The sequence below is a fragment of the Crocodylus porosus genome, unplaced genomic scaffold, assembly GCF_001723895.1.
Source record: "Crocodylus porosus isolate Cpor-Errol unplaced genomic scaffold, CroPor_comp1, whole genome shotgun sequence".
NCBI lineage: Eukaryota > Metazoa > Chordata > Crocodylia > Crocodylidae > Crocodylus > Crocodylus porosus.
In genome coordinates, this window is record NW_017728918.1 from 85,558,630 (window position 1) to 85,582,771 (window position 24,142).

The 24,142-nt window shown below is 38.4% G+C and overlaps 2 protein-coding genes across 3 annotated transcripts in view; one reads left to right on the plus strand and one right to left on the minus strand.

Moving 5' to 3' along the window:
• Positions 1 to 23,004, plus strand: part of AIM1 (absent in melanoma 1) — a 73,350-nt gene extending 50,346 nt beyond the window's left edge. For both annotated transcript variants that reach the window (XM_019537830.1, XM_019537831.1), the window contains exons 14-22: positions 1,030 to 1,156; positions 1,310 to 1,342; positions 4,129 to 4,241; positions 4,556 to 4,685; positions 8,676 to 8,815; positions 11,253 to 11,376; positions 12,798 to 12,953; positions 14,534 to 14,696; positions 20,978 to 23,004. In XM_019537830.1, the coding sequence (XP_019393375.1) occupies positions 1,030 to 1,156; positions 1,310 to 1,342; positions 4,129 to 4,241; positions 4,556 to 4,685; positions 8,676 to 8,815; positions 11,253 to 11,376; positions 12,798 to 12,953; positions 14,534 to 14,696; positions 20,978 to 21,066 (1,075 nt within the window). In that variant the 3' untranslated portion in view covers positions 21,067 to 23,004. The remainder of the gene's footprint in view (positions 1 to 1,029; positions 1,157 to 1,309; positions 1,343 to 4,128; positions 4,242 to 4,555; positions 4,686 to 8,675; positions 8,816 to 11,252; positions 11,377 to 12,797; positions 12,954 to 14,533; positions 14,697 to 20,977) is intronic.
• RTN4IP1 (reticulon 4 interacting protein 1) overlaps positions 1 to 24,142 on the minus strand; it is a 94,334-nt gene that overhangs the window by 34,764 nt on the left and 35,428 nt on the right. The window lies entirely within an intron of this gene.

The window sequence follows — 24,142 nt, forward strand, 5'->3', positions numbered from 1 at the left end:
GTAATGTAGGCCCAGCACTCTTTCCTGCTTATGCAGGGGGTCGGACTCGATGATCTATTGAGGTCCCTTCCGACCCTAGCATCTATGAATCTATGCTCATGAGCTACAAATACTTACATTGTGGAAAGAGGATTTGTCCTAGCAGAAGGTTCTTAATTCTAGTAGTCTAATTTGGGCAGGCAAAGTTTAGCAGTGGGGAGGGGGACTTTTGAATGGAGCTAGCTCTGAGGGCAAACTGCTTCCAATTCAACCCTCTCCCTCCCACACCCACAGCTACCACTTGCCACTGCTGCATCTCCTCATCACTTGGGTGAAGCTTTCTGCCACTGAAACACTGCAGAATCCCAGGCCAGAACCCCCCAAAAGGCCAGATAACTGGCCCTGCAAGCCAAATACAGCCCTAGGACCATAGGTTGCCTATCCCTGGTCTAATTGATAGCAGGATTTAATACTAAGAAGTAAATCTAGACAAATTCAGAATAGAAATAAGGTGCATATTTTTAACAGTAATGATAATTAACAATTGAAACAATCTACCTGTAGGCGGGATATATTATTTAATGCTTGAAGTTTTTAAATCAGGATTAGCTGCTTTTCTAAAAGATATGGTCTGCCTGGACCAAAAGTAGTAGGCTTAATGCAGAAACCACTTGTGAAAATATACCATTTCAGGAGGTCATATTTAAATGGTCATAATGTTACTTCTGCCATTAAAATCTTAGAATCTGTTAATGTGTTTGACTTTGTTTTAACATTTAATCTTTAGGTAATAAGTTATTTCTGTTGGTAGCATTATTCCCTAACACAGCAGATTCTGTGCCCTAACAAAATAAATACATAGCCTCTTAATCTCACTCAGTTTTTGTGCTTACGTGTTTTGTAATGGCATCAGGGTATTTGTAATACTAATGCTCCTTTTAATGTGTTTTTATTTATCAGTGTAAATACTATCCTCATTGTTTAGAAAATGGATGCACTTAGCCATTTGTTATTGTATGCATCAGTATTTTTAAAACTTATTTTTTTCAGGTGGGCCATCTATGAGAATCCTGACTTTACAGGAGAGCAGTATATACTTAATAAAGGACTGTATCCCAGCATTGAAGCCTGGGGGGGCAAGAACTGTAAAATATCTTCAGTTCAGCCTATAGTAGTGGTAAGGAAACTTATTTATATAATTTTCTCCCAAAACTTTATCTCCTAATCAAACTGATTTACACAAGTTCTTCAAATAGTAAGCTCTTGTGTGCTTTGTATTAATTTGGCACTCCTAATATCTTTTTGTTTGTTTGTTTTCCAAATGTTTTAGGATGCTGCCAGTAGCCAAATGGGGAAATTCAAGGTAAGAACCTCTTCTAAATTTATAAAACAAATGCACAATGCATGTAACATGGGTAAATAGAAAAAATTATGTCAGATCTATCAAAATATCATTGTCAGATAGCTGCAAGTGACTAAAAATGAGGCCTGAAGGAGGGTACTGAATTCTGAAAGTTTGCCTTTGTTTGGACCAACCATGCAGTTGGTCCAATAAAAGCTATCACTCACAAGAATTCTTGCTTCTTATATAAACATGTGTAGGCATTTTTAAACACCTAAAATGAGGCTAAAGAGAATTTAGGTGCTTAAATCTAAAGTTGCACTTCTGAAAATCATGCTTTGGCTACTGCCTAACCTTGAAGTCACATAACCTCCAATGGCACCTCATTTTTTTTTACCCCAGAAGTTCTTTAAAGTTCCCCAGGTGCTTCTGCATACATCCAGAAGTGCCTCAGATTTGAGAAACTTGAATATTCTGGTGCCTATCTTGTATATAGGTAAGGTATGTCCAATCATTTATTTTTAGTTTGATGGCACAGTCTCAGTAGACAGGGTAGAGGGGACCCTTAATCCCAGATTTGCCTGTAGTGTTGGTCAGGGCATTTTCCTGAGAGACAGGAGATGTCAGTTTTACTGCCTTCAGGCAGAGAAGGGAATTAATTGACTCTTCCACATAATAGGTGAGTTGTTTGACAAATATACCTGACCCTAGATTGCTGGGCTTTAAAAGAAGAGGATAACTCTGATTTGTTTTTTTAAAGAAATAACTAGGTGTCTAAGTTCAGAACAAAGTTCAAAGCAGTCCCAAACTCTCCTCATGAATTGTATAAGAGAGCCTATTACCTAATGCAGGGTGGGCTTTTTACTCCAGGGGCCAGACATCTAAAAGGCACTGCAGTACATAATGCTGCAATTCTGAAGTCTATCCTTGGGTCTAGCCTTCAGTTAATTCTATTCATGATACCTAAGCTACAAAAAATCAGGCTCACGCTGTCAATTTAAAAAGTAGTAAAATCTTGCTGCTTAACATTAAAGCAGTGAGATATGACTAAATCGGCAGAGAGAGCTCATCTGTTCAACGAGATGTAATATTTTACATTGGCCTCTGTTTAAATTCCTAGTTAACATTAACAGAGGAATAAGGGTGTCCCTCTCCCATCCCATCTCTTTAATTCAAGTATCTCAACTTTTTAGGGTTGTTCTGGGTGCATCTACACCTGTATATTTAATGCGTAGCAATACATTCTATTGCATCTCGTGCTGGAGTTTATTGGTCCTAGGTACGTTTACATATGCGCCCAGGACTGCAGCATGTTGAGCAGGGTCAGAACAGCCTCTGCTGGCAGAAGGCCTGTGGGGGGATCAGCCTGCCAGCTTGGAGCTGCTCCGACCTGGCTTAGCATGCTGCAGAGGGACTGGCTGGGACATGAGGGCGCTTCCCCTCCCATCGAGACACCCTCGTGCTCCAGCCAGCCCTGTCAGAGTCTACACGTACATTGCAGCACACAAAAAAACACTGCAATAGGATAGTACTTGTATTTACAAGTACTAACCTGCTGCAGAATTTATTAGTTTCCTGTGGTCTAATATGACCACACATGTAGATGCTGAGATGTTTACTGCAGAGCCAATTGTCTAATTAGCTTTGCAGTAAACATCACATATAGACGAACCCTCTGTGTATAAAATTGCAGTACATTGTGGGTTTTTCTTTCTTTTCTAATTTCAGCCTAAATGCAAGTAAGTATGTTTTAAAAGGGTTTTATTTATTTGTTTGTTTATGTATTTATTTGAGGCGGGGTTGTTGGGTGTTTTTTTTTTTTAAAGTCTTGGCTAGTTAAGTGTAGTTCTTGGCAGAGGAAAATTATTAAGGTTGTTTACTGCTCAAGAAAATATCTGCAGAAAGCTGTGCAGTTAGAATTTAGGACCAGATCCAAAAAAAGGAACAGAGCACTAAAAAAATAGAACTATGCCTGTTGTCTACACCTGCATATTAAATGCATCTAAAATGTTAAACTAAAGAACAGATATTACACTTGTTCTAGGGATGGATTCTGTTATACATGCTTGAATGAGTATATCCTTTAAGTGTGACTCAGGTTTGCATTCATTATTATGATGTGGATGACTTCTGTATGATTGGGTTTGATGGATAAACTATCCTTCTGCATTAATTAATAGGCTCACTATTTAACTAAATGACTGTGTGTGGCTCTCAGCCTAGGGTGAAATTTTACAGAGTAGAAAAACATTCTTCTAAGTGTTGACACAAATTAAGTTATAGCAGGGCAAGTACTGTACACCTTATCTAGAAATTTGTACCACACCCATTCTTGTAGAATCTCAGTATGTTAAATTATGCTTCCATTTATATTCTCAGAATTCAAATACATTGTTATTTGTGAGGAAAAGAAAATGTATTTCTTATATTAAGTAATTAAATAACAGGAACAGAAGAGTTTTATGGACCTGAGCTTGTGATTATTCCTGCCTTTCAAGGAAAATTTTAAAAATTTGCTGTGGTAGATATTTATGTTTACCAGTAGTTGTTGAATTCTTTTGTATGTTACCAAATGATTTACTGCCAAAAATAATAAACTCACAGAATGGTCATTTTTAAATGTTACTTGCGTTAATAAATTATTCCTAAAAGTATGTTGCAAAACTGAAGCATACTGGATTTTTAAAAATAATTGACTATAACTATCCATTGGAGGTAATGTGTGAGTTGCTATACTGCTGAGTATATTATTAACATTATAAAGTGCTCTTTTTTTTTTAACTGTTTATGTTTTTATAATATTAAAGGTCCAGTTATTTTCAGAACCAGAATTCAAGGGTAGTTGCCAAATTGTTGAGAGAAACACCAATCACACTGGCATTTCATTTGCTACAAAATCTTCAAAGGTTTTAGCTGGCAGGTAAGTACAGAATTATATGATTATTATAAAAAAACGCCAAAATGGCAAATGATCATTTAAAATAAAAATAGTATAACAACTTTCAAAAGTCAGAAATGGTTTCACAAACCCAGGTGGAGTTGAGTGGAAGAAAAACAGTAATGTTTCATGATTCATTGTAACATCATTTAATCCACTCTCTATGAGGATAGCCCTGTTTCTTGGCATGGTTTGTAAGTTAGTCTATTTACAACCTAAAAACAATTGAGAAGGGCTAGCAAAAGTTTACTTATTAATGGAATTGTTAATTATAATTTAATCATCACTTCTTGTAGCTGGATAGCATATGATAGAGAAGATTTTTCTGGAAACCAGTATGTATTAGAAGAAGGAGTATATCCTACACTGTCTGCAATGGGATGTCCACCCCAAACAAACCTTCAGTCTCTACAAGTTATCAACATTGTAAGTATGATTGGATAAGTACACAGAGATACTTTCATAATACTTAAAGTCTCATTTTTGCAATTGTAAAAAGACGGAGAGGCATAGGTGCTACAGGAACATATTCTGCTGTTCAGTGACCTGTGGGTAACAAATCTATTTTGCGAAGGACACGATCCTACAGAACCAGCAAGTGCTAACTGTCGCTGGTGGTACACTTGATAGCAGTATGCATAAAAGAGTCAAGAATGATTTTAGCAGTGAGTGAATTGCTGCTTTCATGAACGCCTTGTGTCTCCTGAGGCTGGGCAGGCAGCGTTATCAGTGGCAGGGGTGTGGTGGCTGCAAGCAGGGACCACCCACAGGCAGCCACAGTGGTGGCAGGGGTGGCAATTAGTGATTGCCTGCAGATGCCACCAGCAGTGGAGGGGTGGCAGGCAGCAACTGCCTGCAGATGCCGCTGACAGAGTCATCAGCGGCTAATCTCAGGAAGGGCACAGCCAATCTCGGGTGCACGTGCACCCAGACATACCCCCTATGCATCACCAGTGGCTGCTTTTCACTATAGGTGGTCCCTTCAAGTAATGTTTGAGGTGGTTGTAGAACAGTATAAGTAAGTGTCCCAGCTTCTGTCCATGGAGCATGTGCCTAAAAAGGAATTCAACTTTACAAAAATTAAACTAGTTATAAAGTGTTCTTGTCAATGTCATTGTCAATCCTGTTCATTCACTCACCTGTAGCCATTCTTCTAAATAAGCAACAAAACTGAACCTTGCATTTGAAAATCAGAGTTCTATATTACATTAAAAAATTACTCGTATATTAGTAAAATATTTTATATACTTAATATAGAATTCTGTCTAATTTTTTGTTTATTTCAAGCAAATGAGAAATTAAATGGCTTTTTATTTTGAGCCTTTTATGTACTAGGGGTCACCAATAAACTGACTGAATCCCACAAAAAATTACTACAGTAAATTATTTGCAGGACCGTGCCAAGTGTGTTTTAAAGCTAATATAAATATTAAGTAAATATAGTAAAGAAATCCAGTGACTTGGTTACAGGAGGTTTTTACTAATTACAAAAGAGCAACAGTAAACTGAACTCTCCTCTTCAAATTTGGCATTTATAGTGCACACTCACTTTAATTTTTCCATTGCAGGAAAAAAGTAAACATTTGTCATTTTTTAGCCTCTGTATTAATTTTTAATGCATAATAGAAACCCCAGAAAAGAGCCTCTGCAAATGTATCCTACATTTTTTACTACTTTTGTCATGTTCCTAATGCATGTTATTAAACATTTTTTTAAAAAAATGTGCACATGAATAGTAACAGAATAATTTAGTATATTGTATTCTTTTCTTCATGGCATTAGAAGAGTTTTGAATGCCTGATTCCTATGTAGAAGGATAAACTTCCTCTTTGAAAACTTGTCCATAGTAAAGGAAAGTAGACTGGCTAAAATGACAGACATTTGTTTGTTCTATTTCACAAGCACTTCCCAGGTTTGTTCTGTAACAGGTTTTGTTAGGCCTAGCAGGAGTAAGTACAATGCTATGTTGTGTATTTTGTCTGTTGTTAATTATGTCGTCTTAGAGGTTGGTTCCTTGAGGGGAAGATGAGTTGAGCAAGAGAGCCTATGTTCTATTTCTTTATATTTGTGTAACAGCAAACCAACATATGGAAAGTAAAGAGCTACTGGCAGAAATGCACGCAATTGTGTAAAGGTTACCTTCATAATTCTGCAGAGGTTGCTTTTTCAGAACTTACCTTTCAGCTTTTTGGCCAGCTTTACCTTTCAGGTTTTTCAGCCACTTTTGCACTGATGCCACTCATTCTCAGTACTGTATTTTTCTGCTTCTCCCCCAGATATTCTCCACATCTCTGTGGTATTACCTGATCTTAATACAATGGGTTACTTCCCCTTCCCTCCCTCACATCCCTTCTCCAGAAACCCACTTCTAATTAGATACCACAAGAAAGCAAAGGGAGATATTCAAAAGCACCTGAGGAGTTTAGGAGCACATATATCCTTTTTTTCTTTAATTCATTGGAGCTTATATTTTGAAAATGTCTCCCTAAGATGAGGGTGCTCAACCTCAGGCCCACAGGTCAAATGCAACCTTCAGAGATGTGGCATCCAGCCCACAGGACTTCATATGGGTTAGGAGATTTGATGGCAGGGGAGCAGTGGCAATCAGTACTGCCACTGTCCCCTGCTACCAAATTCCCAAGACCCATGCAGTAGGCTCAGGGCCAAGCCATGCCTTGCGCCTTGCCCCCTCTCCCACCCCACATGGCAGTCTCAAGGCCAGGTCACGTCCCCTTCCCCCCAGCATGGCCAGATTGGGCCCACCATCTGCATGCAATCTTCAGAGGGTCTGAGCACCATCTGTCTGGCATACAGAGAGAAAAGTTTGGACACCACTGCCTGAAGACTGCAGAACCATTTGTTTATCCAAGCTATTTTTCTGCATCATGCTGTGCACTAGCATCTTCTGAATACCTTAATTATTGATAGCAAATTTTGTATTTCCTCACCTCCTCCCAGTGTCATGTCTTAAGTTATGCTGTAAACTCTTCAGAGTAGGACTCTTTTTGATCTTGCTTGTACTGCAGATCTACTCTGTTGAGTGCCAAATAAATACATATTTAATTAGTAACTCTGTAAAACCTCAAGATGTAAGTGTATGTTTCTAAGCTCTTTTTAACACAAGTGCTAGTTTTATACAATGTAATAAAATAAAGAAATTGTAGGTTTTAAAGTTTCTAACTGACCCTCTTGCCCTTTTAGCTGAAGGGAGTGTTATGTAATGACGTTACTGAGTCACGAAAATACCCGAGATGGAAGGTGTGGTTCAAAGTCAAATAGCTTCATTCCCCGTCCTTTTTCCAGTGCATGCTCAGAATACATTATTTTAGAGGTACTGCTTTGGGTTATAGGGTGATTTATTAACCAGTTTAATACCAGCAACCATAGCCCTTTCATTCAAAGATGCAGCCACAGGAGAGGGAAGGAAAGAAATAAAGATGACTTCCTTATGCAGTAGTCCTGTGTAGAGCACTCATCCAGAAAGTGATCTGTGTTCTAGGCTCCTCTGAGCTTGAGCGGGTTCAGACATACATCTCAGGGAAGGTGGACTACCTTCAACCCTCTAGCTGAAGTCATGCCAGTAAACAGATCTCTTGCACGCAGTGAAGAAGGCACTCACTTGAGAGGGAGTATCTCTAACCCAGTGATTATGGTGTTCTGCCCCAAATGTTGTTTATGCATTTTGTCCAACATTCTCTTTAAGAAAAAAAAAAAGGGGTGGGGGGTGGGGAGGGGATGCCAGTCGTCCAAGTTGTTTCAGTGGAGTTCATAAGAACAAAGGATCCAACTACCACAGAGCAGACTGGAAGATTAGAGCCTTAGATGTTTTATGTTAAAGGCATGCATTTGATCAGGCATGTGACCCCAGAAACTATCCTGAGGATTACTTAATGAATACTTGCTTCCTTTTGTGGGCCATAACTTTGTTCAAAATAAGAGGTATGGTTCCTTTCCATTCCTCCACTCAGATGACAGTGGAAAGCAAGGAGTTCTAGATAGTGATGTTTCTTAGGCTCTAAAAAATCTTTTTAAAATAGTTTCCATTCAGCTTTGAGGATGCACATTCCCCAGTGATAGTTAACTGAACAATACAAGAGGGGTTTGATTTGTAATTAAAACTTGTTTTAAAATATACTTATGATAGATATTATATGCAGCCCAAATGCATAGAACCATGGGTTTGTTTTCTGTGATAAGGATAGAGTTGTCCATTCAATGCAAAAAAAATATATATATGGGTGTTATGAACAACATTCTGTTAATGAGAAACCATGGCAAGAGGAGTTTCTGATATTCTGTCCCAAAAGGGAAAAAACATTTAAAAATAAAGAATTTTTGTGGCTTGATGATCTCTATGACCTCTCAAGTTCCACATGTAATTTAAAAGTACTAAGTAAACCTCTTCTTTTAATTCAGGAGCTTTCTGAACCATGCATAGCCCTTTTTGAAAAGGAAGATTTCCAAGGAAAGAAAATAGAATTTACTACAGAAATCTTAAATCTCCAGTTCCTGGGATACAATTCTCGAATAGCTTCAGTTCAAGTTTCTGGTGGCATGTAAGTTTAAACTTACTATTTACTTTTGTGGAAACTAAGTAAATGTTAAATAGTACAAAAATACATGTGTAAATGAAAATAAGGGACATTGGGTTGAAATATTACTTCACAATTCAATCTTGATTTGCCAAGAGAAGGCTCAAAAGCTACTTCCTATGAGATGACAACGCTGGAGAAGAAAGTGCTCTGTATCTTCTGGGCTAGGATAAGAAGCTTGAATTTGTGTAAAACTGATGTGGGTATTGACTCCTTCATCCCATAGAAGTAAATATATAGGATTGGTGCCTTAAGGAAGTCTTCTTGCAAATTGCTACAGTAGTATTGTTTCACTATATTGTTCCATTCCACAGTTTGTTGTGTACTGATTTCATGCAGGGCATTATTTACATGGGAAGTTCTGTTCTCATCTCAATCAATAGGAAGCTGCTTTAGAAAGTCTCCCATATTTACTCCACTACCTAGTCACTACAAATGAAGAGAGGATAGCTTTGGATCATTGTCATTCTTCAGTCTAAACTAGTGAGACTTCTCTGATTCAGTGGTAAACTCTGATTCAGTTTAGTGGGACTTTTTATTATGAAATTATTATTATGAAAATATTTTCTTTTGTTGTTTTACCTTAAACTCTTAAACTATATTTTAAAAAAGGATTCTCTGATTTAATACATGCTGGCATACAAACAATTATAAATGGCTTGAGGCAGTCTGAAAATTTTTCCTTTTAATATAGCTTTAATCTCCTTAGATCACACATTACAATTAGAATACTTCTGTTGAGTCTTCCTCCAAAATACCCACCTTAATTCTATAAATAAGTTTTTAATTTTTTTTTTACTCTGTGAATAACATTTGCATTTAAATAGTTTTTTAAAAAGTTCAAATTGCAGACTGATACCCCAGAGGAGTCCAGCACTGCCCTGAATTGGATGGCTTAACTCAAGCTGTCTTCAAGCATGCCTCATATTTGTCATCTGGACAAAATAGTGGGAATATTTTTGTTTGCTCATTGAATAGAGATTTGAAATTAATTCACAGGAAGAGGTCCTCAGGGGATAGAAATTCTGTTTTGCAAAGGAGTTTGAATTTTTAGCATTTATCTGCATTTCAAGTACAGAGGTTTTGTATCTATAACCTGCATACTTAAATTCAGATCAGTTGAAAAGTTTTCATTTTGCTTTTGCTTTTTTTATTTTGTATATTATAAAAGTAAAACTTAACAACACATTTTTTAAAACTAAATAGTGTTACGGGACCATTAAGTATCATTTAAACAAACAGAACTCCTGCTCCCTGTCTTCAGGCTGGTCTCTGTAAAATTACTATGATGGTAGAGTTAAAACAATGCAATATATGGAGAGCAGAGCCAACAAATGTTGTACAGTACTATCCTGTAACATTAACATAATACTTAAGTCTCAATCATGTATGCCTTTCAAGTAGAATTGGCTAGTGTTCTGATTTCTGTAATGACTGTCAGGAAGAGTTTTAAATTTCTTTGGCGAGGTATGAAAATATTTCCATCGTGACTTATTAATATTGGTCCTCAACCAGCCAAAGTGCAAGCATTGCATAATTACTGAAAAGCTGCTTCTCATTTTCCATTACAGGAAATAATCTGAAGCCAAAGGCCAATTTGTTTCTTGGCCAAATATGTGGTTACCACTCAGTCACTAGAAGCACACCCTCAATTCTGTGCACTTCCTATTCTAGGACAATAAACCACTGTGTTCTGGTTGTTCAGTGCCATCAGAATTCCCTGCCCATGCACCACATGTGTTTGTGGCCAGGTCCATTGCTGACCCCTGCCTTCATCAGATTGCAAGCTTATTAAAACCTTCGCTGCTGCACCTTCTTCCCTCCTGCAGGAGTTTTCACCAATAAGAGTAGCTCATTTTAAAAAAAGTAAATTTCATACCTGGTTATATATAATTGGCTAAGAAGTTAGGAAATTTAGGTACCCCCATATTTAGTGACTCATTTCACAGTAATGTAGAATAATAAGCATTCTGAGAACCCCTGTGTGTCAGAACTCCTGGGATTATTGCACACAGGGCAAAATTTGGCACGATGGTGAAAAAAAGCAGACACCAAGTTATTTGTGCATGTCTGTGCACATCCTGACACTGTTCATTCATAAGATCATTGTACTTCATACTCTTTTTAAGCTAAGATAATGCTTTGTTTCATTTGGGGTGGGATTTATTTTTTTTTGACAAGATTTAGAAATGTGAACCCAAACCTACAACTCCTGGCATGGCTGCTATAAATCCAGAGATGATTTTATTGCTTTGGAGAGCAGTTGAAAATAAATATGTTCATTAGCACTGCTGACATAAGCACACCCTTTTGGTGTGATAAAACTTTTAAAATATCACTTAATATTTTCAGAAGCAGCCATCAATACATCTGATATGTCACAAGCATTTTGTATTTTCAGATGGGTAATCTATGAACATAGTAATTACAGAGGACGTCAGATGTTGCTATCCCCAAATGATATCCCAGACTGGTATAAACTAAGTGGATATCACCAAATAGGCTCTCTACGACCTTTATTACAGGTGAGAGAAGGGCACTGGTCTCCTTTGTGTGCTTCCTGTATTTTTATTGTTGTTGACTTTGTTCTTGCAGTACAGAATTAAAGGCAACATTATAATCCTGTTGCAGGTCACAAAACAGAAATGGGGAACCTGGAGGGAACATATTTTGAAAATTTTGTCTATGTTACCATTCATAATATTTCCGTGAACTGTGCCCCTTGGTTTTGCTGTTCTGTTTCCCAAAGTCTAAAACTGTCTTCCATGTACACTTGAAACCAAATAAAAGTTACTTGTGAGCAAATCACTTTAACTGAATTACTTCAACAAGTAGTCAACCTTCTGAATTCCCCACTGGTCACAGACTATCTGCATCATCTTCAACTGTTCTCACAAATTCAACCAAATTGGTCAGGGAAACTGCTAATTTTTGCCTAGATACTTCAACCAGAAGCATTTAATCTGTTTTCTTGAAGAAAGCAAAAACAATTCTAGTCTGTTTTATAAACTTTTAAATATGTAAATTGATTAGTTGGTGATCCTGTATAAAATACCGTCATGACTTTTTTTGTAAGGATCATCTCATTTGAGGTTGAAGCATCATGACTACATATATTTTAATACCTAGCCCATCCTCATAAACTCTAATACTGAAGGTTTATATTAAGCGATGCTTTATTGGGGGGGGGGAAAAACTTTTTGCAGTTCACATCATTCAAGTTTCAAAGCGCTTGGTATCTATAATGAATGCATTTGCTCCCTATCGTATAAATGTCTGCTTGTGCCTCAAACACAAAGCAGAGAAATTAATCCAGAATAAATTAAGATGTGAATTTATAACAGTAGCTATTCCACACAAGTATGTAAAACTAGATCCTGCAAAGACACCCTTAGTGCATGATTGATAACAGTATCTGTACAAGAGTTAAGAGTGTAATTTTTATAAGAACCACTTGTTTGCGTCCTATGGACTATAGATTTTAAAGCACTGATACAGAATGAAGACTTCTTAAGCCTTGGGTCTCCTCAGACTTTTTGTTTTTTAAATATCCTAATAGGAAATTCAGAGCCTTTTTGGGGGAGACAGAGGACAGGTCCCAAGTATTACACTGAATACTGAATGCCTCTACATGTACACATTAATGCAATATAATAAAATTTGGTACATATTGTGCCAAAATTTATTGCTCCTGGAACCTGTGTTTACATGTGCACCAGGGACCAAAGCATGTTTAGCTGAGTTGGAGCAGATTTGGCTGGCAGGGGACCTGTGGCCTAATGGCTGCAGTTGTAGACACTGAGACTTTGCTGCGGAGCTAATTAGGCAGCTCCGCAGTAAACATCTCATGTAGCTGTACCCAGTAAGTAGCAGTTGCTTTGAGGTTAACCAGGAACAAGATGTATTCCTGCATGAAAGGCTATGGTTAATACTGCTGTTTTTACAGAAACGTGTATACTTCAGACTTCGAAACAAGAAAACTGGACAGTTCATTTCAACTGATGGAAATCTAGACAATTTGAATCTTCTCCGAATACAGGTTTCAGAAGATAAATCAGATGATCAAACATGGGTTTATCAGGATGGATTCATCAAGTGCAGGGTGAGGTTAATGTTTTAGTGGAACTCTTGTTTTTATAAACTTTGAATGATCTATCTCAGTATAGCAGTCCATATAATTATGCAACTCAAAATCCTTTTAAAGATTCACAAGAGCACTGCCTGTTGTCTTTACAGTATCATATTTTCTTGCATACAACACCTTAGAATATAATATGTCTTTTGTTTGGAAGACGGATTGAAGAAAAAGCATCTTTCCTTGTATTAAGTAACTGAGGCAACATGTGCAAATTAAAGCTGTATAGAAACCAGCTATAAAATTATTACACATTTTCCAATAATAACTTTATAGCTGGTTAGGCCTTTTTAAAGTGCCATAATTAATTTGTAGCCACTTTAAATCGATTGTACAATTAACCAGATTTTTTGTGTGTACCGCATGTAACATCTAGAAAGGGCCTGAGTAGCAGCAGCCAAGGAGTACAGCCTGCTTATTGTTCTGCTATATATGCGTCTTGTCCAGATTTTACTTTAACTTTTGCACTAACTGGCAGAGAATTCTTACCATATTTCTTGTACAAATGTATGCTGCAATTTCCAGCAGCTGCTTTTTGGGAGGAAAAGGATATGTTGTATGCAAGAATATACAATATTTTTTGCCTCTTGGAAGCACTATATTCTCACTGTAATTGTCTTTCATTTTTTTCTTAAACCCACATGCTATATGCTTTTATGTCTAAAATTAAAATGCACTGTATTATATTTTTTTCCATGTCATACTTCTCCATTTAATTGAAACACAAGTTAAGTTTTTTTACATTGAACCTCCCCTTTTCTGAATGGCATAAATTAATGAAAACCAGGAACCCTGGTTACGTCTGATTTTAAAAAATCCCCAATTTTCAGTTGGGGAAAGAGAAAAGTAACCCCAAATTTACATTTTTCCATGTTTCATTTTAAATCACAGAAAAATGTGGATTTGGGGTTTTTTAACCAAAAATTGGGGATTTTTTTTTTAAATCAGACAAAACCAGGATCCCTGATTATAATAAACAACAACAATTGATATTCAAATGAAGAGTTTATTTTGTGTGTATTTAACCAACTAAAGACCTTCAGATACTTTCAATCCAATATGATTAATTTGACTATTTCTGCTTCAGGTCAAATATACAATCAGGATCATAACATCCTATCTTCATAGATGAAGGAAAATAAATACCTAATGTTCCTTTTGTCACATTAAAAATATCATTTAAGAAAATCAAACCAGGAAAAAATGCATCTTTTTACCATCTAGTGTGATAACCCATTTTCAGAAATCCTTCTGCTCAAGCTTGAGCATCCTTCTCACATGAATCAGTTTTGCCAGTCCTGTATGGAAACTAAGAGTTCCCCTGTAGGTTGCCAGCAGGAAGACAGACTTGGTGGGGAGAGAGGGGGGGAAATAAATAGCACTGACTAAGTAAAACCTGACTGATTTTTTTTTCCCCTAGGGATAGAAAGTAGAAACCAGATCTGTTCTCTCCTGTCTATATCCTCCATCAGTGACGAGATAAAACTTGGGTACAGATGTTAGAAACAAAGCTGACTAACTCAGGTTTTGTGTTTTTAATTATACAGATGGTTGAAGAATTGTGCTTGACAATTGTAGGAAATCTTATAACTCCTGGCTCTAAGCTGGGTCTGTCACTTCAGCAGAATGACGACAAACAATATTGGCATATTCATCCTGATGGCCGAATCTATAGCAAGATGAAACCAGAACTGGTTTTAGATATCAAAGGTAAGCACTTGTTGTCTTGTGTCATTTCAGTTGCACATGTCATGATGGATTTTGTACTTAAATGTTCCCATAAGTTTAAATATGGCTTTATAGTTCAGACAATTTGATCATTTAGTATCACCTTCTGCATTACATAATTCTTTTTACTCAGTAATTTCTATAGGCTCTTAATCCATAGATGTCTTTTTTTTACCCCCAAAGTATATATTTATATTTAATTATTTGTTTTTTAACTTTATCTGCATAAAATTTTTCAAAATATAAAATGTGGAAGAAAAGAAAAAAAAATACCTTTATTGTTTTGATTTTTTGGCCTGTATTTCTGCATATATGGCTTATACACTTAAGTAGTTGTTAACCTAAAGGAAGTAAAATTTTATTTGGATTTTTCTTTTAACGCAAAAACAACATTAATATTATAGTAGTGTCAGATCTGTAGGCACTTGCTGTTAATATATAACAGCTGGTGTTAAACTTTTTAAAGATTTTTTCATTTAGTTGCAACTCTTGAGCCGTTTACTGTTTCCATTTTTTTACATTCACAACAGAATTAACCCCTATTTTTGTTTTCACTATTATGTTTTTTGCACTTTACTTTTGTTTTTAAATTTAAATTATTATCTCTAAACAAGTCAGCTGTTTTAATTTTATTCTATTGAAAATGTTATTTGAAATAACATTGTACTGCTCATTAGAACAGCTGAGGGTTGGGTTTTTTTTGGAAACAAAATGAGTAGAGATAAACATGGAGTGTGTGGACACAAATGAAGGGAAAGCTTAAACAATGTTGGCTCTCAAAATTTGTCTTACACCAGTGCCTTGATTTTTCTCCTCCCACCCATCCCCACCCCTTCCAAAAGGGAAAGCATGACTATTAATGAGAAGTTTTATCAAAAGGAATCCAAGTCAACAGAGGCTGTTCATGACCCCAGGCAGAATTCTTTTTTCAATCTTAATTGAGCTACTAGAAGAGACAAAATATTTACATACTGGCTTGTCTTCAGTTAAACTTTTTAAAAAGGATGTCAAATTCATGCATTTTAATTGCAAAATACCATGTTGAGTTGATCGAAAAGGTAAACTATACATCTAAAGAGAGTGAGATTTAATATCCTAATATGCTTTGGAGAATGCTTTAGCTGTCTGTTCTCTTTCCAATTTTGTCAGGCTCCTAAACAATTTTTTTTTAATGTGTGTGTATATATAACAAACTTGTTGTGCATGTATAGATAAATGTATATACAGTATAATAATATATATTTTATAACACATAATTTCATGTATAGATATTAAATATACATTATATATTTGAAGAATATATTACATAAAATGTTTTTTTTTAATGTTTTAAGATGCAGCAATGAGGAGTAAGCATCTTTTTATATTATTTACTTGTAAGACTTAACTGTAACTGTCTTGGACTGACAGTTGCACATACTAAAAGGTACCCTTAAACTGGTAGTGAGTAGCAGCCAGATTATGATCCGCTGCTGGATTAATTCAGGAGAAACATCAGTGAGATCAGTGATATGATGAATCATAGTTGGGATCAAGACTCAGGAAAAATTTTAAAAAGTTACTTCTCTGTGGTGCCAGGGTAACTGGAACACTTTGTCAACTGAGGTGAGGTGTTTAAGCCAGCACTGGTTAGAGGTTCAACAAAGGACCATTTTCTCTGAAAACTGTTCCCCTCTCTTATGTGGCAGAGACTGATTGTTGTGGCTTCCATGGGCAGAGTGCTAGATATTCTTTTCTCATACATTTACTTAATGGGATGGAAAGTGGTCTGCCTCTTCATAAAGAATGGTCCATCATTGTTTTGCCACCTAAAGTTGAAGTTGGAGCTATTATAAATCATATGAGAGCTGAGTAGAGAGAGAGCCATCTCATAAATATGAAATAATAAATAAGTTTAATGTAGGTGCTTCAGACAATTTAATACAAACTGCACTTAATCCCACCAGTGGTGCTGAACTACCCTTAAGGTCTAATAACCTACCTCCATTTTTCAGCCTTACGATTCTTAAATACATTTCCCTGACCAAAATGTACGGTTATGATGCCATCTTGTGGAGGTACTGCATAAGTACCCGGCAGCTATTTGTCTGAAATTGCCATATATTTATAGATTTAAATTGTGTCATATTCCACTTGATATCAAAACCAGATTATTTCATCATCTTTCACTGTACTGTGCAACATACATAGTTGCACCTTATTCTACAGTACTTCAAGAATGCGTATGCTATGCTGATAGCTGTTCTGTACCTTTGAAGTACTTAGAGTTACTGTTTCCTAAAATGTTGTTAGATAAAGGTTTATGTTGTTTTAACAAGCCAGATGTCATCTTTAACAGAGTTTGATTTCTTAATGAAGAATAAAATAGAGGCTTTTTCATGTACAAGATTTGCATTGCATCTAGTTGGAGTGCAGGTGGAATTCATGGCGTCAGTAGGTCCTTATGTGATGTGGGGCCTGGTTACCTGAGATGCATTTCTTTTCCATGTGCCCAACTGCTAAAAATGAGGTCAGCAAAAGGCACTTGAGCTTGAGCAATCTTGGTACATGAGGGAGAGCTGTAAAGGGGTCTTGACAATTCAGTACACTTCTATCTGAATCTGGTCTGCCAGAGTCTGTATTTGTTGACTTTATCATTGGAATAACCTTAATATATTAAATTCACCCTTTGCTCAATCATTTAGGGGGAGGATGACGACTTATAAGTACTTCTAAAGTACAGTTCATAAAAAATCATTATTATGGCAAAAAAATCATTCTGGAAGTAGTGCATATGGGAAAACAACTATAAGTAATATAGTACAGTAAGAGAAGGGAAAAAATATCTGACTTCAGTAGAAGAGCTGAAGCTAGGATTTTTCAAGCAGCATCCTGTGATATAAATATGGTTAGGAAGACCTTCTGGTTCCAGGAGTATTTCTTAATTGGAAAATAGGCAAACAGAAATGTGACACATCATTTTTGGTGGGTTTTAGATTTTCTAATGGTGTGTGTTTATATTTTGGGAGGTGCCTAGAGAAAGAAAAGGGATGCAGGTAGAGCAGAACAATTTAGGGGCATGGATTGAGGTTCACATATTCACTCTCCAAGACTGGTGAAAGCTATAAAGCACATGGGTGTTTCATTATGGGATACTTGGTTAGACTGATCTTACCAGCTCTATTCAAGCTGTGTCAGTGACCAAAACTAAATGTCCAAGAAGGCTATGCTGTCAGCAGCACTTCCAAAGAGAGAGGTGGGTACAATTTAAAAAAAATTTTTTTTTTAATATATAGGTAAATAAAAAGTAAAAGACCATCACTAAATCCATAGGAGCAAGAAAATGTTTGCATTAACTTAAGTTGTTGCATTTGTTCTATATAGTCTGGGATATGCATATGGTTCATAGCTTTGTGAAATAACTCCTTGATGTAGGCAGACAGAAATTGACAAGCCTTGAAAGCATTTCTCTACTTCTTTGTAAACAGGAAAAATAGACTTTTCTTCATCAAATGAACTTTTTCCATTATTGGTTACTGGTCTGCTAAAAATACACCTAAGGAAGATCCAGCTGAGGCATTTTAGAAGCATGTTAGTTAGTAGGGTCGGAAGGGACCTGAGCAGATCATCAAGTCTGACTCCCTGCCATCGCAGGAAAGAGCACTGGGGTCAAATGACCCCAGCAAGGTGTTCATCCAGCCTCCTTTCAAAGACCCCCAGGGTAGGAGCCAGCACCGCTTCTCTTGAAAGTTGATTCCAGATCCTAGCTGCCCTGACTGTGAAGTAGCACCTCCTGATACCTAGCCTAAATCTACCCTCTGCCAGCTTGTGACTATTATTCCTAGGCACTGGTAGTGCTTGGGGGGAATAGGGACTCCCCCAATGCCTGCTGGTCCCCTCTGACTAGCTTGTAACAGGCCACTAGATCCCCCCTCAACCTCCTCTTGTGAAGGCTGAATAGGTTCAGGTCCCATGGCCTCTCCTCGTAGGGCCTGCCCTGCTGCCCCCTGATCATGCGAGTGGCCCTTCTCTGGACCCTCTCCATGTTGTCCACATCCCTCCTGAAGTGCAGCACCCAGAACTGTACGCAGTACTCCAGCTGTGGCCTGACCAGTGCCGCATAGAGGGGGAGGATCACCTCCTTGGACCTGCTTGAGATGCATCTGTGGGTGCATGACAAGGTGCAGTTGGCCTTCCTGACTGCATCCCCACACTGCTGGCCCATGTTCATCTTGGCATCAATGATGACTCCCAAGATCCTTTTCTGCCTCTGCACTGACAAGAAGGGAGTTCCCCAGCCTGTAGGTATGCTGCTGTTTCTTCCTCCCCAGGTGCATCACCTTGCACTTGTCAGTGTTGAATCCCATCCTGTCTAGGTCCGATTTTGTAGCCTATTCCTCCCTTTTAGCATGCCCACATCCCCCCACATCTTAGTGTCATCAGCAAATTTGAACAGGGTACTTTTTACCCCCTTGTCCAAGTTACTGATGAAGTTGTTGAACAGTGCGGGCCCGAGGACCGAGCCCTGGGGGACCCCACTGCCCACATCCCTTCAAATCGAAAATGACCCGTTCACCACCACCACCACTCTCTGGATGCGGCCCTCCAGCCAGTTGGCGACCCAATTGACTGTGTAGTTGCTGACACCACAGTCCCCCAGTTTTTTAATGAGAACGGGGTAAGAGACGGTGTCGAAGTCTTCCTGGACTTTTGGAATGCCTATGTCCATTGCTACCCCTGCATCTAATGATTTGGTGACCTGATCGTAGAAGGCCACCAAGTTGGTCTGACAGGACCTGCCTCTAATGAACCTGTGTTGGTTGCCCCTAAGCATAATCTCCCCTGCTGGCCCCTTGTGTACATGTGCCAGCATAATTCTCTCAAAAAGCTTACTCAGGATTGAGGAAAGACTAACTGGCCTATAGTTTCCTGGGTCCTCCTTCCTCCCTTCCTTTTTTGAAGATGGGAACCACATTGGCCTTCTTCCAGTCCTCTTGCACCACACCAGAGCACCATGAGTACTCGTAAAGCTGTGCCAGGGGTCCTGCAATGACCGCAGCTAATTCCCTCAGCACTCTTTGGTGGAGATCATCCGGACCAGCTGATTTAAATACCTCCAGAAGTTCCTGACTAGATCCTCACTAACCTTTGGCCTAGGTGTGCCTCCCCTGGGATGTAAGGGGGGCCTAGAGGGGGGTGGCAGTTCCGGTCCCTGCTCAGGAAAATGGAGGCAAAGAAATTGTTAAATAAGTTAGCTTTGTCGTCTGGTGTGATGACCAAATTTCCTAGTGCGTCTTGCAGGGGCCTCGCGTTACCTGGTACCTTCTTTTTGCCCCATATGTATTTAAAAAAGGACTTGTTGTTGTCCTTGATCCGGGAAGCTAGTCCCAGTTCCATCTCCGCCTTGGCCTTCCTGACTGCCCCCCTGCATCCCTGAGCAACCGCAGTATAGTCCTCCCTGGGGATGGCCCCTCCTTTCCATTGGGTGTGCACCTCCCTTTTAGCTAGGAGACATTCCCGGATGCTTTTGGTGAGCCATGGGGGCTTTTGCATCCTCCTGCTCCCTTTGATCCATGTTGGGATTACCTCCCTTTGGGCTTGGAGGATCGTCTCCTTAAGGAGCAACCACTCTTGGACACCTGGCTCCCCTCCCCTCTGGGACCTCAGTGCTTCTCCGACTATTCTCCTTAGCTCATTGAAGTCCGCCCTCCTGAAATCTAGGGCTGCTGCCTTGCTGTAGGCTTTTGCCACCTTGCGCTGGATGGTGAATTTCAGCAGGTGACAATCACTGTCACCCAGGTGGTCAAGCACCCGCAGCCCCCTCACTAGGTCGTCGCCTATGGCCAGCACCAGGTCCAACAAGGCGTCTCCCCTGGTGGGGCTGTGCACCTTCTGGGTTAGATGGAGGTCCTGTGTTTGGGCTCGGCACCTACATGAGCGGTCATACAAAGAAGAAATGCCTTAGTCTACCCATGAGTCACAGATGCATTAGATTTTGATGCTTTGGCTAATAAACATGTTTGCACAAGATGCTTGAGCCTTTCCATCCCTTTACTCCCTATTCCTAAAACTACACAAACAACCCTGGCTCATGACAGAGTACATAACCACAAAATACCAAGAATATACTAATCTGCAATAGATAAAGTAGGGGGGATGAGGGCACTGATAATGTTCTGCTGCTGCTAAGGTTGTTAAATCCACTTGAGATCAGTCACCTTTTTTCAGTAATTATTTCAGTAACTTCTTCATACTTTATTTTCACTTCTCAATTTTCCTTTCAGGGGGCACACAGTATGATCAAAACCATGTTGTTGTCAACAACATCAGTAAAGAAAGGCCAACACAATGTTGGGAGCCATTGGTTGTATAAGTCCACCCAATTTTATCAAGCAGAGAAGAATTATGAACCAGGAGCATTCTGGATACCACAACTAATGAGACATCCTTTGAAGAAGACAAAAGAGTTTGATGATGTGACACTTATTCTTTCATGATTGTCATAAGAACAAACAATAAAATAGCTTCAGTTCCTTCTTCACAGTATTTGTATGTCCCTCCATCCCTGGCCTGAAGACCCTGTAGTCTGATGCACAGTTCTCACAATTCCAGGATTGAGGTATGCAAGTGCTGTTTTCTCCATGTTTTTCTTTTTTACAGGTGGGGCACTGAAGCACAGGGAGGCTGGGTGTATTGACACCAGAGTGGTGATGAATAGTTAATCCAAAGTGTATTAAATAGGTGTCATTTTAAATGATTTTCAGAACTGCTTTTTATCAGGGAAGTATGTGAACCAATATATTAAGAAAACAGGTAACACTTTGTTCCATAAGGGATTAGAGTATAACAGGTACATGCATAAAATAGGCTGAGCTTTGTAATGCACTGGAGTATTCATTTACTGACAGTTAAGATGCAAGTGGTACATTGGAACAAAAAAATATTTTTTGCTTATTGAAAGCGCTTAAGAGTTGCTTGGAACAGCATTTCTAAGGAATTTTTACCAAAAAAAAAAGTTCAGAGAATATTTGTATCTATTTTAGTAAATTACTTACTAAAGACTATTTTAAAGACCGTATTTTAATAAGTAACAAATCTGATTTCTAGTTTGTTCTTTTTTTCTATTAGACAGAGGTGACATGAACCTCAGATGTTTGTTAGCAAAAGCACTGGGCTGCCAGACAGGTGCATCAGGTGTGAGGAAGGCACCCATTTTATATCTGCTAGGCTGCCTTACTTTTTATAAATTAAAACTATTGTACTTCTCTGCTGGTCTTAAATTTTCAGACTTGAGGGTAATTCTAATAAGTGCACTCTCACTAGACTCAAACTCCTTAATTTCAAATACCCTTTCTCCTCAGCCCCCATTTTTTTAATTTTAAGGATAAATTTAAATGAATTATTTTAAAAGAAACTCAGCTTAGTCATTCCAGACCTCTGCCAACACTGTCTTTCTGTTCCCAGCCATATTTATTTACATTTTTAACCTGTGGAGCTTGGTGTGCTCCAGATACCTGAGGTGTAGCTGAGGTGGGGCGGGGTCTGTATTGAACTGAATATCAGAGCAGTTCTCATGAACCAGCACAAAGGCTGATTATAGAGGTAGGAAAGAAAACTTGGACGTACGCAGACCAGAGTGCCATGAAAGAACTCTGATACATTAGCAATCACAACCCTGCAGTCCCAGTCCTGCCCTTTATAGTTACGGTTAGAAAACACTGACTTTGCCCTTTTCTTGGAACAAGCTCTTTGCTGAGACAACTGAGGAATATTAACTAACTCTAATAGGCCATCCTGTTGGTCACCATCTCAGTTGGCCCAGTGTTAAAATTGTTGAGTTCCCCCCCCCTTTGTTTATTTCATGACAGTGGCAGAATAGCAAAAAGTGAATGTAATCCTTTATTGTGCTCCTTTATTGTGCTGATGTATTTCATTCAGGTTTTGCCCAGTATTATTAAAAAGTGCTCTTAGGAGCCTCAGGGGTGTGCTTTAGACTTTGTCTTAAAATATAATGCTTTCCTTTGCTGTATGTGCTGCCTCACTGGACATAAGATTTTAAAACCATATTTTCTCTCAACCTATGAGGAAGTCAGTGCCTTCAATGCTATATGAATGATGTTTGTACAGACAACTGTAATAATTAAAATTCAGGTAGACTGTTCTAAAATAAAGCTGCACTATGGTACACACTGTAAAACACTGTTTTTAGTACTTTGTAGACTAGCAATACTCCTAGCCAACTTCCATGCCTAAGTGTTGTATTGATATTATGCTATGTAGATATTTGACAAATAAATCTGAATGTGGTAAATCTGCTTCTTTACAAGAATGTATATACAAATCCACTCTACACGTAGAAGAGATTCAGTTCAGGCAGGAACACTGCATACTTCCCAGATGTTGTGCCTTAACTCTATTAATGACTACTCAGTTTTGTGCCTTATTCAGTCCATTATTCCTTTACCAAATGAGTGCTAATGGTGAATGTATAGGCATAATGTGGCACCTTATAGACTAAATAGTCCAGAGGAGGATAAGTTTTCATAGGTTATTGCCTATTTTGGTAGATGATAGTGGTTGGGGGAGTGTAGCAGCTTCTTTTACATGGAAGTTTCTCCACTCCAAATTGTATCAAGTTGTCATTTTCTTGATATATACAGCATCCACCTTTCCCCCAAAAATCAGCTGCTGGAAGTTAGGATGCACATTTTAAGTGAAGAAATCTGGTAACAGCAATTTCTGTCTTGGGAAAGCCAAAATAAAACTGCAGAGAGGGCTCTCTTAGGAAGATGTTTTTGAAAGGCAGTGAAAAAAATAAAGGTACAGTCTTATTTGGGGGCATGATGTAGGCAAGAAAATATTGTATTTAGAGAGGACTATGGACATGTCTTACAGCAGAGTCTCCTGGTGGAAAGAGGAAGAGGATGGCAGGACTTGCTAAGTGGAGTTATACCAGCTCCCTAAATAACACAAGCTGACAGAATCACTCGTCACTATAACTGCACCATCCCTGGGGTTGTGCTAGTTTAGCTATCTTGGCTAGAGTTGTTAAAGTGAAAAAAAACCTCACTTTCCTGTGTTGGTAAGGATGTAAGAGTCAGCAGAACTTTGCAGTGTGGATCGATCAAGCATGACTTCTGGGCACTCTGGATCTATTTCCAATTGAATCAGTAATTTAAGCACTGAATGACTTTTACTACTGTTCTACCAATCCCTAGACATCAGCAGATGATTTATGCCTACTATAAGGTAGATGGATGGTACAGATTACATCTGAAAGCACCCTGAAGTGTGGTTACAAAGAAGATGGAGATGGACTGTTCTCAGTATTGGCAGATGACGACAGAACAAGGAGAAATGGTCTCGAGCAAGTTGCAAGGAAAGTTGGGGTTAGAGATTAGGAAAATCTCTCTCACTAGGAGGGTAGTGAAACACTGGTACAAGCTACC